Source organism: Pezoporus occidentalis, unplaced genomic scaffold (assembly GCF_034315485.1).
Source record: "Pezoporus occidentalis ecotype Australia unplaced genomic scaffold, CSIRO_AGI_Poc_V1 ctg655, whole genome shotgun sequence".
Classification (NCBI taxonomy): Eukaryota; Metazoa; Chordata; class Aves; order Psittaciformes; family Psittacidae; genus Pezoporus; species Pezoporus occidentalis.
The window spans coordinates 2,037-14,771 of record NW_026916004.1 but is presented as its reverse complement, the minus strand read 5'-3'; the positions used below and the strand labels follow the sequence as shown (position 1 = coordinate 14,771).

General features: G+C 55.8%; 1 protein-coding gene across 4 annotated transcripts in view; it reads right to left on the bottom strand.

Annotated features, from left to right (window-relative positions):
- The window catches only part of WIZ (WIZ zinc finger), a 44,134-nt gene extending 31,651 nt beyond the window's left edge, over positions 1-12,483 (bottom strand). For 2 of the 4 annotated variants that reach the window (XM_062640550.1, XM_062640551.1), the window contains exons 1-2: positions 12,262-12,482; positions 7,157-7,602 (exon numbers count right to left, since the gene is read on the bottom strand). In XM_062640550.1, the coding sequence (XP_062496534.1) occupies positions 7,157-7,602; positions 12,262-12,443 (628 nt within the window). In that variant the 5' untranslated portion in view covers positions 12,444-12,482. Of the gene's footprint in view, positions 1-7,156; positions 7,603-8,523; positions 8,586-12,261 lie in introns of those variants that run through there. The other 2 variants (XM_062640553.1, XM_062640554.1) reach the window with 2 other exon arrangements.
- Positions 12,484-12,735: the final 252 nt, after the last annotated feature.

Below are 12,735 nucleotides of genomic sequence, written 5' to 3'. Positions count from 1 at the left end.
TCAGGATGTGGGCTCTGGGTCTCAGCAGCCGGAGGTAGGGACCTGCTGCAAGGGGAGGTGCTGGCCCTGCTGACTCAGCACCCAGCGAGCCCCAGCTCATCCCAGTACAGTTCCCCCCCAAAACACTGCTCCAGGTTGGGTGGAGAATGGATGGAGCTGCCCGAGGAGAAGCTCAATGGGAGCCATCAATAACCCCCATGGCCTTGGGCTGCATCAAGTGGGAGCAGCTGAGCTCTGGTGATGGATGGCACTTGGATGCTGCATCCAGCTCTGGACATGGAACTGCTGGAGCAAGGGCAGAGGAGGCCACAGGGATGAGCAGGGGCTGGAGCAGCTCCCACATGGAGCCAGGCTGAGGATATTGGGGCTGGAGAAGAGAAGCTGCGTGGAAACCTCAGAGCAGCTTCCAGTGATGAAAGGGGCTCCAAGGATGTGCATAGGGAGCTTCATCAGGGACAGGACAAGGGGTGATGGGTTCCAAGTGGAACAGGGAAGTTCAGCTTGGAGATAAGGAAGCTCTTCCCTGGGAGGGTGCTGGGACACTGGGATGGCTTGGATGGAGGTGGTTTGCATGCCCCATCCCTGGCAGTGTTCAAGGCCAGGTTGGAGCAAGCTGCTCTATGGAAGGTGTCCCTGCCCATGGCAAGGGGATGGAACTGGATGAGCTTTAAGCTCCTTCCCAACTCAAACCATTCCATGATTCCACCTAAGTGTGTTTGCAACCTGCAGCTCCCTGCCTTCTGCAGGCAGCAGAGCAGAGCCAGCAGCTGGCAGCAGCTCCAGCAGGCATCCTCCAGCACATCCAAGGAGGTGCAAAATCCCCTTTTCCACCCCAAAACTCCACAAAGAACAGGTCAAAGAGCCCCCCACATGAGGCTCCATCACTGGAACGTGAGCGAGATGAACCCTGAGTGCTGGAGGTGTGAGTGAGGCAGGGGGAAGGATGCAGAGCTGCAAGCAGCGTGGCTTGTTTGCCTTGGCACGATCCAGAGGGAACCTGACACGTTCCCAGAGAGCGGCTTGGCTCCTCTTCCCAGCCTCCCCACACTCCCTGCCCACAGCACAAGGGTCACACTTGGCTCCTCTCGGCTCTTAGGGGCTTTGCAGAGCTCAGGAAGGGGATGAAGAGCCCCCCAACCCATCCCAAAAGCTCCAGGAGCCGAGAGGTCTGGGCTGTGCTTCCTCCAAGAGGAAAAGTGGTACAAGGCCAATAGGGAGGGTTAAGGGCTTGATCCCAGGTTCCAGGACAAGAGGGAATTCCCAGGATACTCCACACCAATGGGATTCCTGAGACTCTCACAGATGGGCAAGGGCAGGCAGGGCCCAAACCTGCTCCTTCTTCTGCCAGCTTGGCCCACGCTGCAACCTCTGAGCATCACTTGCAGCAATGATGCTCGGCTTGAAGCACCTTTGGGGATGGCCCCAATCCCATTTAGCCCCAGGACAACGACCTCCAACCCAAAAATCTCTCCTTGGTGTTTCCCATTCCAATCCCCAAATTCCCCAAACTGGGAATTGCCAAGCCTTTTAAAAGGAAAGGCAATGAGAAAGAGGGTGCCAGCCCTTTCCAGAGCATTCCAAGCAGATCCTTGCAAACCTTTCCTTGCTTTTTTACTTCCCTGAAAGAGTTCCAGGAGCAAATTCAGCCCTTTGGATCCATCCAGCTTTAAGGAAGATTTATGGGACCAGAGGCAACAAACTTCCCTCGTCAGCAGAGGACACATCCAGCAGCTCGTGGAAGAGCAGCTCCAATCCAAGCTGCTTGATGGGATTCCAGCCTCTGGTGCAGACTTATCTTGTTTGGATCCATCCCATTCCAGGAAGGATTTGGCTTCCCCATGGTTAAAACAGGGTTAAACCACTGAACAACAACAATGGGAGCCACTGGCTTCCCCATGGTTAAAACTGGGTTTAAACACCCAAAGCAGCATCAATGGAGGAAGGATTTGGCCTCACCATGGTTAAAACTGGTTTCAACCACCTAAAACAGCATCGATGGAAGAAGGGTTTGGCTTTCCCATAGTTAAAACTGGGTTTAAACACCTAAAACAGCATCGATAGAAGAAGGATTTGGCTTTCCCATAGTTAAAACTGGGTTTAAACACCTAAAACAGCATTGATGGAAGAAGGATTTGGCCTCACCATGCTTAAAGCTGGGTTTAAACCCCTCAAAAAGCAGTCCAGAAGGATGCTGTGGAACAGAGGCACCTCTCCAGAGCCTCCAAAAGGTCCCACAAAGCCAGCTGGATGAATCCCATCGGGCCACTTCCAGGCATGGAATTGTGTCAGCAAATCCCATACAGATCAAACTCAACTGGGAGATCATTGCTCCCCACTTGTGGGCCAGCACCTATGGTGCTCCCAGGGCCCATCACTGACGTTAAAGGCTTTGCTTTCCCTTCATCCCTGTCCATGAGGGATCAACATCATCAGCCAAGAGGTCCTTTTATCCCCTTTTTGCTGTTAAAACACCTAAATCCAAGCATTTTGGGGTTATCCACCATGACCCTGCCCAGACACATGGCTGCAGGAGGCCCAGTGCAAAGCCTCTCCATCCCCAGCTTAACCCAGCACCAGCGTCCTCTTGCCACAGCCACGCTCCTGAAGAGCTTTTATCCCACTGATACTGAGGCGAAACCATCAGATTCCAGGTTTGCCACATCCCTGGAGAACCTGGATGGAGCAGGACAGCACCCAGGGGTGCTGCACCCAACCAAACCACCCCAAACCCCAACACTCACTCCCCCCCTTCCCCAGCCAAGACCTTGCCAGGCCACAAAGCAGAGTCGCAGCAGTGCAGCACCCAGTGGAGAAGCAGGATTGGGCCATGTCCTACTTTGCAGAGGCACCAGGAGAATCCCTGGCCATGCCCAGAGTTGTCCCCAGCCTATTTATATCCCGTGGCCCAGTTCCAGGAGCAACGGGAGCGGAGCTGGGAGTTATTTATAGGCACCAAAAGACAGGCACGGCAGGTGCTGGGATGAGGGTTGGGATGAGCCCTTCTCCCTGGGCACCAAGAATCACCACAGGCACCAGGCAGGACCCCCCCCCCCCCAACCACCACCACACACCTTGTCCATGTGAGGCCACAGCTTGAGCCCACCCTCTCCATCCTCTTGGTGGGATGCTTGAGGACCGCATCTCAAACCAAGCACTCAACCAAATCCTTGCGCTGGGGCTTAGCCCATGGCATGGGTGCAAAGCTCCTGACCCCCAAAGTCATGGAATGATGGAATGGTGGCAAGGAGCTTAAGGTCATCCAGTTCCATCCCCTTGCCATGTGCAGGGACACCTTCCACTAGAGCAGCTTGCTCCAAGCCCCATCCAACCTGGCCTTGAACACTGCCAGGGATGGGGCAGGCAAACCTTCTCCATCCAACCCATCCCAGTATCCCAGCACCCTCCCAGGGAAGAACTTCCCTATCTCCAAGCTGAACTTCCCTGTTCCACTTGGAACCCATCACCCCTTGTCCTGTCCCTGATGAAGCTCCCTATGCACATCCTTGGAGCCCCTTTCATCACTGGAAGCTGCTCCGAGGTGTCCACGCAGCCTCTCTTCTCCAGCCCCAATGTCCTCAGCCTGGCTCCATGTGGGAGCTGCTCCAGCCCCTGCTCATCCCTGTGGTCTCCTTAACCTTGCTCCAGCAGCTCCATGTCCTTACTGTGAGGACACCAGAGCTGGATGCAGCATCCAAGTGGGGTCTCACCAGAGAGCAGGGGCTCTTTGGGAAGAGATTCACTGTTACAGGGATGCAGCGTGGGGGGTTTCCATCCAACTTCCAGATTTCCAAGTGCACTGCACATCCCAGCTCTGGCCAAGCCCTGCCTCTTGTCCTGGCCTCGAGCCTTCAGTTATTTACTTGCTAGGCAACAAGATGACATCTCTCCTGGCAGCATCCAAGTGGGAGCAGTCGGGAAGGTCACTGGGAATGGGAGCAGAACCTCCCAATTCAGGGAGGCCAAGAGCTTAAACTCAGCCCAGTTCCAGCAAGGAAGGAGATAAGGGGGGAAACCAGCCTGGATTTTATGGGCCTGGGTAAGGAACATCAGGAAGAGGCACTGGGGCTGTCCTAGGAGTTAAGGCAAGATTAGGAGGAGCTGCACCTCCAACAGGTGTTTGGTCTCATGTCTTGGATACCTGCTCTGGATGGGGCTCAAGGATGGGCCATAAAGCGGCCCAGCACTTGGCAAACACACCCTGGGATGGGCTACACCAAAGGCTCAGAGCTCTCTGCTCAAGCCAAGATCAAACCAAAGCATCATTTCCTAGGCTGGAGCAGCTCAACATGGGGACCCACCATGCAAGAACAACGAGCTTCACCCCAAAACCCACTCCAGTGCTTCCCACCTAAAACTAGGGTGGTGCCATGAGGTCTCAGCCCCCACCAAAGCCCAGATCCAGGAGAAACCCCAGCACTGGAAGGGCTGAGGATACTCTGACCTCCTCATCCTGTTCAGTTGATATCCCAGGCTCCCATAACCCAACTGCTCCAGGCCTCTGCTCCAAGTCCCCAAGGAGGCTCATCCAATGCTCTTTGGAACATCCATCAGGAAGAGGTGGGACAAGCAACAGCACCTCAGGAGCCTCACACATCCTCTGTTGGTAGGTGACACAACCCAAGCCCAACACCCATGTCCTGCTTGGGGACAAGAGGCCACCACCAAGAGCAAAGCTCTGTCCCAAACCCAACACCCCAGGCTCTTCCCAGCACCCCAGAGGTGGGATGCACTTGAGCATCAGTACTCCCCAGTGGCAAATGAATGCCAACACAAGGATGGATGGATCCCAAACCACCCCAAGCTGGACATATGGATGGGAACAACTTCCCAACACACGCAGCACCGGTGCCCATCACATCCCACACCTCCTAAGAGAGGATACAGGAAGAAAGAGACCTACAAGCTGCAGCCCCATGGGACCAGAGAGTGCTGAGGTGGTGGGACAAGCCAGCACCTTCCCCCAGGGTCATTCCTAAACCTAATCCCAACTAAACCCATTCCCAACTAAACCCCATCCCACCTCATCAAACCCCACCAAACCCCATCAAACTTCACCAAATGCACATCAAAACCCCATCAAATACCCATCAAACCTCATCAAACCCCATCAAACTCCACCAAATGCACATCCAAACCCCATCAAATGCCCATCAAACCCCACCAAACCCCATCAAACCTCACCAAACCCCATCAAACTCCACCAAATGCACATCCAAACCCCATCAAACCCCATCAAGTTCCACCAAATGCACATCCAAACCCCATCAAACTCCACCAAATGCACATCCAAACCCCATCAAACTCCACCAAATGCACATCCAAACCTCATCAAACCCCATCAAGCTCCACCAAATGCACATCCAAACCCCATCAAACTCCACCAAATGCACATCCAAATCCCATCAAACCTCATCAAACCCCATCAAACTCCACCAAATGCACATCAAAACCCAATCAACCCCACCAAACCCCAGATTTGGGGTCCAGAACCTCACACCAGCCCCACAAAAGCTCCTTCTTCTTCTACCTTGTGGCATCACAGCATCTCCAGGGCACCCATGTGGCCCCACATCAGGGGCCTTGGTGACACCGCTCCGACACTGGAGACCCTGGGACACCCCACAGTGCCACAGCAACCCCAAAACAACATGTCCCCACATCAGGGACCTCATGGCACCATCCACCCCACAGTGCAGCCCAAACCACAACCTCAACCTCCCCATTCCCAGTGCCACGGTGGCAAATCCTCCTCCAGAACCTCCCCTCACCTCCAGTGGAACCTCCTCAGGCTCCATCACCTCTGGGGCCATGGGGGGACACACTGAGGGCACCAGCTTCTCCACGGGCACCCCCAAGCCATGAGGGTGGGGGGTGGATGGGCTCTGACCACAGCTCCAACCGCTCCCATGATCCCTGTGCTGATATGGGGAGGAAATCCCTCCTGGCTGGGCTGATAAGGACAAGGCGGGACCAGGAGCATGGAGATAAAGGCTCAACCATTCAGATCCCACCCTGTGGGTCCCATAGGGAAGCAGCATCCCCAAACACCCCACGGAGGGACAGGGATGAGCCCCATACAGTGATGGGGTGAAGGCTGGAGCATCTCAGACCCTGTTGGTGCCACGCACAACCCCGAGTTACCACAACTGGTTCTGAGTCCCCATTGTCTTACAGCTTCCCCAAAACCTTCCAAGGAACAGCCAAAACCAGCCCCCCCCCCCCCCCCCCCCCCCCCCCCCCCCCCCCCAAGGAGCAAGGAAAGGGAAAGAAGCCCCCAAAAGGCCATAGGAAGGGTTCTGCACCACTCTTGGTGCTGGGGAAGGTTCAGGTGCCACCACCAGCAATAGGAATTCCTTCCTCCTGCTCAGCTCAAAGCCCAATGGAGCAGAATAAAGCCACCAAAGCACATCAGAAAAGCCCCAAAGCCTTCAGGTTGGTGGCATCACAAGTTTCTGTGTGGGGTCTTCCCACCCCATAAGGCTCTTAGCCTGGTGTGCCTCTGTTTTGGGGCATTTGGGGCCATTTCACTTTGGTTTCTCCAGCTGGGAGGCAGTGATGGGGGTTTGCAAAACAGGAGATGAGGTTTGAAGTCAATCCTGTTGATGGAAACTCCCATTCCAGATGGGAACGAAGCCACCCACCAGCCAGGGGACAAGTAGAGGCCACTGGTGGGTTCCATGGCCACCTAATTCCCAGCAGGGATGGGGAAGGACAGGAGAGCAAACACATGGAGGGGTTCAGGCAGGACTTGGGGTGGTGGCATCTGCCCAGCATTTGGCATTGGGTTGATGGAGAAACTGAGGCAGGAGAGGGTTAATCCTCTAAAGACACCGGACAACCAGGGACCTACAGACAACTTGGAGCAACCACGTTGAGAAGATGAGGAGTTGGCCAGAACAGCTCCATCTGAACAGTCAAAGCCAACATCTCAACACCCACGTGGACACCAAGACCAACTGGAGACTCCTGACTACAAGCTCCATCAACCAGCACCCCCAGCTCCTTTTCCACGAGCAGTTTCCAGCTGCTCTTCCCCAAGCCTGGAGCACTGCACGGGATCAGGGCAGGACCCAGCACTGAGCCTTCTTGAACCTCATCCCATTGATCTCATCCCCATCCCCAAAAGCCACCCCAATGGCACCAACCAGGGACTCACCAGCAACGTCGTCAGCCTCCAGGGCGACGTCGGGCTCCTGACGTGCCAGCGATGAGAAGAAGTCAGGTTCCTCTTGCAATGGGCACAGCTCAACACTGGAGGGTCCCTTCCCCTCCCTGCTCATGGTCTCCAGGTCATCCTCAGCATAGAAAGCATCTTCCTCAAGCTCTGCCTCCGTTTCCAATGAGCTCCCAGGGTTTTCCAGGGGCTTCTTTGCATCCTGCAGGAAAGCTGCTCTCCGCTCTTCCCCTTGGGGACACTCCAGAGGAGGAAAAGTCTCGTCGCTTGGCTCTGGTGGCATCAACAGGGCTCTGCCTCCATCTCCTTGGCGCTCTGAGAAGCTCGGGACAGCTTTCTCCATCCCTTGAGGATTGTGCTGGGTCACTCGGATGAAAGCCCCACGCCAGCACTCGGGAACGCCAATGGCCAGGGACCCACGGCCAGACCTGGAAGGAAGCAGGGATACAAGAGGAGGCCATGAGAAGGGAAGCTGGGTTTTGGTGGGCTGCTCTGGGTCTCGAGGCCTCACTGTGGTCACCAAAGCTCTTGGTGGCCCAGAAGCAGGCGAGACGTCGGGTCCCATCACTTGCTCCTTGGTGCTGGGTCCCTGCTGGAGTTGATGGACCCCAATATGAAGCCTCCCCCCCCCTTCCCCACACCCCAATTTGCTCTCCATGCTCATCCCCACCATTCCCTGCCATGCACTTCCCAAACCCCCCACCAGTCACCCTCAAACTGCTCCTTTATCCCCCCAGAATTCCATCCCATGATGGGAAAGCCAAAGCTTGGCTCTGCCACCAGCTATCCCCAAACCCAGGATGGGGGGGGGGGGGGGTTTGGGATGCTGTGCTGCATCCTTCCCCCTGGATGAATCCAAGTGGATGGGTACCTTCAGACTGGGGGACCCCTGAAGGGTTTGGGACCCCTCAAAGGGGCAACCAAATGCTGGCCACTCGAGTGTGGATGCCCCCAGTGCCAACCCCTCACCCCAAAACACTTTCCAGGGTGAGATCCTGCTGTGAAGGGGTGAAAACTGGGATCACTGGGAGAAATAAAAGGATCAGCTCAGGATCCTGCTTTCTGCTGCATGGGTTGAATCCAGATCCAGGCAGAGAAGGGAAAACCAGGAGGAAAGAGGCACTAAAGGGCTTATCAGCTCCATGGGAGTATAAAGGCACACGGGAGGAGAGGAAGGAGCTAAATTTACCCTGGAGAAGAGCCTATAAATACCTTCAAGGTAAGGAATGCAAATGAAGAGGGAATTATTTCAAGCTGGCACAAGGAGTTTTCCTGCCCCGGGGGCTGAGGGAGGAAAAGGGATGGAGCAAACCCCAACCGACAGCCTGCAGCCATCCCGAAATGCCAACCTGGAATCCCGACGCTCCCCCAGGGAATGTGGGTTGAGTTTGCCCATAAGAAGGGAAAAGAGAAAATCAATGCAGCTCATTCCTATGGCTGCTCCACGTGCCAGAGGCTTTCATTTGTGAGGATCAGGTGCTCCAGCTGGCTTTGGATGTAGGGATATTCCTTGGGAAGCACCCCCACTTGGCACCCAGTGCTGGCAGGATGCTCTCACTGTCACGACTGGCTCTGCATCGATGCTTGCTCCATGTCCATGGGAGGATTTTGGGGAGCGAAGCCCAAGTTGTGGATGTCCAGGGGTTTGCTGGGATCAGGGATGCTCCACTGGGATGAAGCCACCCCCTCTCCCCACACTGGCTTCATCTTTAACCACCATCCAGCTTCAATCCAGTCGGACACACACAGCATTCCCCTTTTACCACTTCTCCCACCAGTGGCTCATCCGTGGTGCCAACAAGGAGCATTGGAGAAGCTTCCACATTGTGTTGTTCCAGCGTGGCACCAACTTTCCTCTTTGTAATTCCCAACAAACAGCAAGGAATCGTCCCAAAATGTGCCACCCCACTGCAAGGAAAGGCATGGGGGGGGGGGGAGGACAGGCAGGAGAACCTGGGATCCAGGGTTGGAAAAGCCAAGGTAGAGTTTTCCCTTCTTAATCACAGCCACATCTTCATCCAGCTGGAGATCCTGGTGCATTCCCAAGCCAGGGGGGGGAAATCCATCGAGGTGAGAATGGGTGAAAAACACCCCAAAATGGGTTTATATTTAAAAACTGCATTTTGGGGGGCCTGTGGGTTTGATCTGAGCCAACTCCAGGCCTGAATCCATTGGGAGAATCCCACTGGAAGCTGCCACCTCCTTTCCCCAGCACTGAACCCCCGCATCCCTTTGGAAGGGCGCTCCATCCCAACCTTTGCTCCTCACCACAGCAGCCGTGCCAAATTCCCCAAGCTGGGAATGACACCAAATCCTTGGAATCAGGCTCAGCATCACCCCCACCACAACCCCAAACCCAGCACAGACCCAGGGAGGGGGGGGGGAATGACATCAGTGTCACACCCCCACCTTGCTCTGTAAGGCATGGATTTCCTCAACTTTTCCCTTTGATTCTTCCCAAAACACGGCTGCATCCATGTGCTGTGCCACCGTCCTTCCCAAAAACACATGGGGGGGGGGGGGTATGTGGGTTTAAGCTCACCAGGATAGGGAAAAACAAGGAGATTCCACCCCCACCCCCCACCCCTTACCCCCCCCCATTCCAATGTGCTCCATACCAACATCCTAAAAGACTCCGGTGCTCATCGTGATGTCTCCAAAGCCTCTTCCCAAGGTCGCTTCCCAAGCTCTGCTCTCTGCCAAGGTGGGAGCCAGACAGACGAATCCCTTCCCCCACCCATCAGCCCAAAGGCGGAGCAGGAACGGGACAATTTAAATGCTAAACCGGTTAAGTGGGGACAATCATTCCCTGCCCTGGAAGTCCCGGAGGGAACAGGGCCCTTCCCCAAGGCCAAGTGGCTCCAGGAGGAGCTCGTGATCCAGGAGCCCCCAGGTTGGAGCCTAAGGAAGACTTGGACTTAAGGAAGACTTTGGCTGGGACTTGGATCCCCCTTTATAGGGGCCTTTCCATGTGCTCTTTTGGCCCTTCCACGGCTCCTTTTGGCCCTTCCATGTGCTCTTTTGGCATTTCCATAGCTCCTTTTGGCCCACGGGTCCTTTTGGCCCCTCCACGGCTCCTTTTGGCCCCTCCATAGCTCCTTTTGGCCCTCCCATGGCTCCTTTTGGCCCTTCCATGTGCTCTTTTGGCCCCTCCATAGCTCCTTTTGGCCCTCCCATGGCTCCTTTTGGCCCTTCCACGTGCTCTTTTGGCCCCTCCATAGCTCCTTTTGGCCCTTCCATGTGCTCTTTTGGCTCCTCCACGGCTCCTTTTGGCCCTTCCACAGCTCCTTTTGGCCCCTCCACGGCTCCTTTTGGCCCCTCCACGGCTCCTTTTGGCCCTTCCACGGCTCCTTTTGGCCCTTCCACGGCTCCTTTTGGCCCTTCCATGTGCTCTTTTGGCCCTTCCACGGCTCCTTTTGGCCCTTCCACGGCTCCTTTTGGCCCCTCCACGGCTCCTTTTGGCCCCTCCACGGCTCCTTTTGGCCCCTCCACGGCTCCTTTTGGCCCCTCCACGGCTCCTTTTGGCCCCTCCATGTGCTCTTTTGGCCATGTGCTCTTTTGGCCCTTCCACGGCTCCTTTTGGCCCTTCCATGTGCTCTTTTGGCTCCTCCACGGCTCCTTTTGGCCCTTCCACAGCTCCTTTTGGCCCCTCCACGGCTCCTTTTGGCCCCTCCACGGCTCCTTTTGGCCCTTCCACGGCTCCTTTTGGCCCCTCCACGGCTCCTTTTGGCCCCTCCACGGCTCCTTTTGGCCCCTCCACGGCTCCTTTTGGCCCCTCCACGGCTCCTTTTGGCCCCTCCACGGCTCCTTTTGGCCCTTCCACGTGCTCCTTTTGGCCCTTCCACGGCTCCTTTTGGCCCCTCCATAGCTCCTTTTGGCCCTTCCACGGCTCCTTTTGGCCCCTCCACGGCTCCTTTTGGCCCCTCCATGTGCTCTTTTGGCCCCTCCATGGCTCCTTTTGGCCCTTCCACGGCTTTTGGCCCCTCCACGGCTCCTTTTGGCCCTTCCATGTGCTCTTTTGGCCCCTCCACGGCTCCTTTTGGCCCTTCCACGGCTCCTTTTGGCCCCTCCACGGCTCCTTTTGGCCCCTCCACGGCTCCTTTTGGCCCTTCCATGGGCTCTTTTGGCCCTTCCATGGGCTCTTTTGGCCCCTCCATAGCTCCTTTTGGCCCTTCCACGGCTCCTTTTGGCCCCTCCACGGCTCCTTTTGGCCCTTCCATGTGCTCTTTTGGCCCTTCCACGAGTCCTTTTCACCCTTCCATGGGTCCCTTTGGCACTTCCACGTGCTCTTTTGGCCCTTCCACAGATCCTTTCGGCCCTTCCACAGATCCTTTCGGCCCTTCCATGGCTCCTTTTGGCCCCTCCACATCTTTTGCTCCTTCCATGTACTCTTTTTGCCCACGCCTGTGCTTGTTTACCCCTGCACATCCTCCTTTTGCCCCTTTCATGTCCTCTTTTGGCCCCTCCATGTGTTCTTTTGGCCCCTCCACACGTTCTTTTTGTCCCTGTACATCCTCTATTGTCCCTTCCATGTGCTCTTTTGGCCCCTCCACGTGCTCTTTTTGCCCCTGAACATCCTCTTTTGCCCCTTCCACATCCTCTTTTGGTCCACACACATGCTCTTTTTGCCCTGCACATCCTCTTTTGGCCCCTCCACGTGCTCTTTTGCCCTTCCACACACATGCTCTTTTTGCCCTGCACATCCTCTTTTGGCCCCTCCACGTGCTCTTTTGCCCTTCCACATCCTCTTTTGCCTCTAAACATCCCTTTTTGGCCCCTCCACGTCCCTTTTTGGCCCCTCCACGTCCCTTTTTGGCCCCTCCACGTCCCTTTTTGGCCCCTCCACGTCCCCTTTTGGCCCCACCACGTCCCCTTTCGGCCCCCCACCACGTCCCCTTTCGGCCCCCCACCACGTCCCCTTTCGGCCCCTCCACGTGCTCTTTCGGCCCTTCTATGTCCTCTTTTGCCCCTCCACATCCTCTTTTGGATCTTCCATATCCTCTTTAGGCCCTTGCCCAGCAAAGCAGAGCCACAGCACAGGCTGTGCCCATTTTAACCCCTCCAAACCAGTTCACACCCAGGCTCACAGGGTCCAGCTCGCTCTGAGCCAGCAGATTCCAGCTCTGTGGGTTTTCCATGTGATTCCTTTCCTCCTTACTGGATCACGGGACGATGGTGCCGGTCTTTCCCGTTCCATCCCAGACCACAGCCAAGGTGGCACAAACACCATCTCCATGCAAAACACATCAGAGTCACGACAAAAACACATGAAGAGGACTCAGGATATCCATACAAAAGGAATTCAGGGAGGATCCAGGAAGCTCCCAGGGCTGATCCTGGATGATTTTCCTCCTTGGCGTTACCCAAGCTCATTTAGGACCAAGAGCAGCTTTTGGCCCTCCATCCCAAAGCCAGAATGAGCAAAGGATGCATTCCCTGCGGAGCTCTTCCTATTTGGCTCCAGCAAATCCTGTGGTGAGGGGTCCTGGCAGGATCCAAGGAGTTTTTGGCAGGATCCACTGCTGGGATCTGCAGGGAATTCAGCTGCAGGGTGGTCAGCA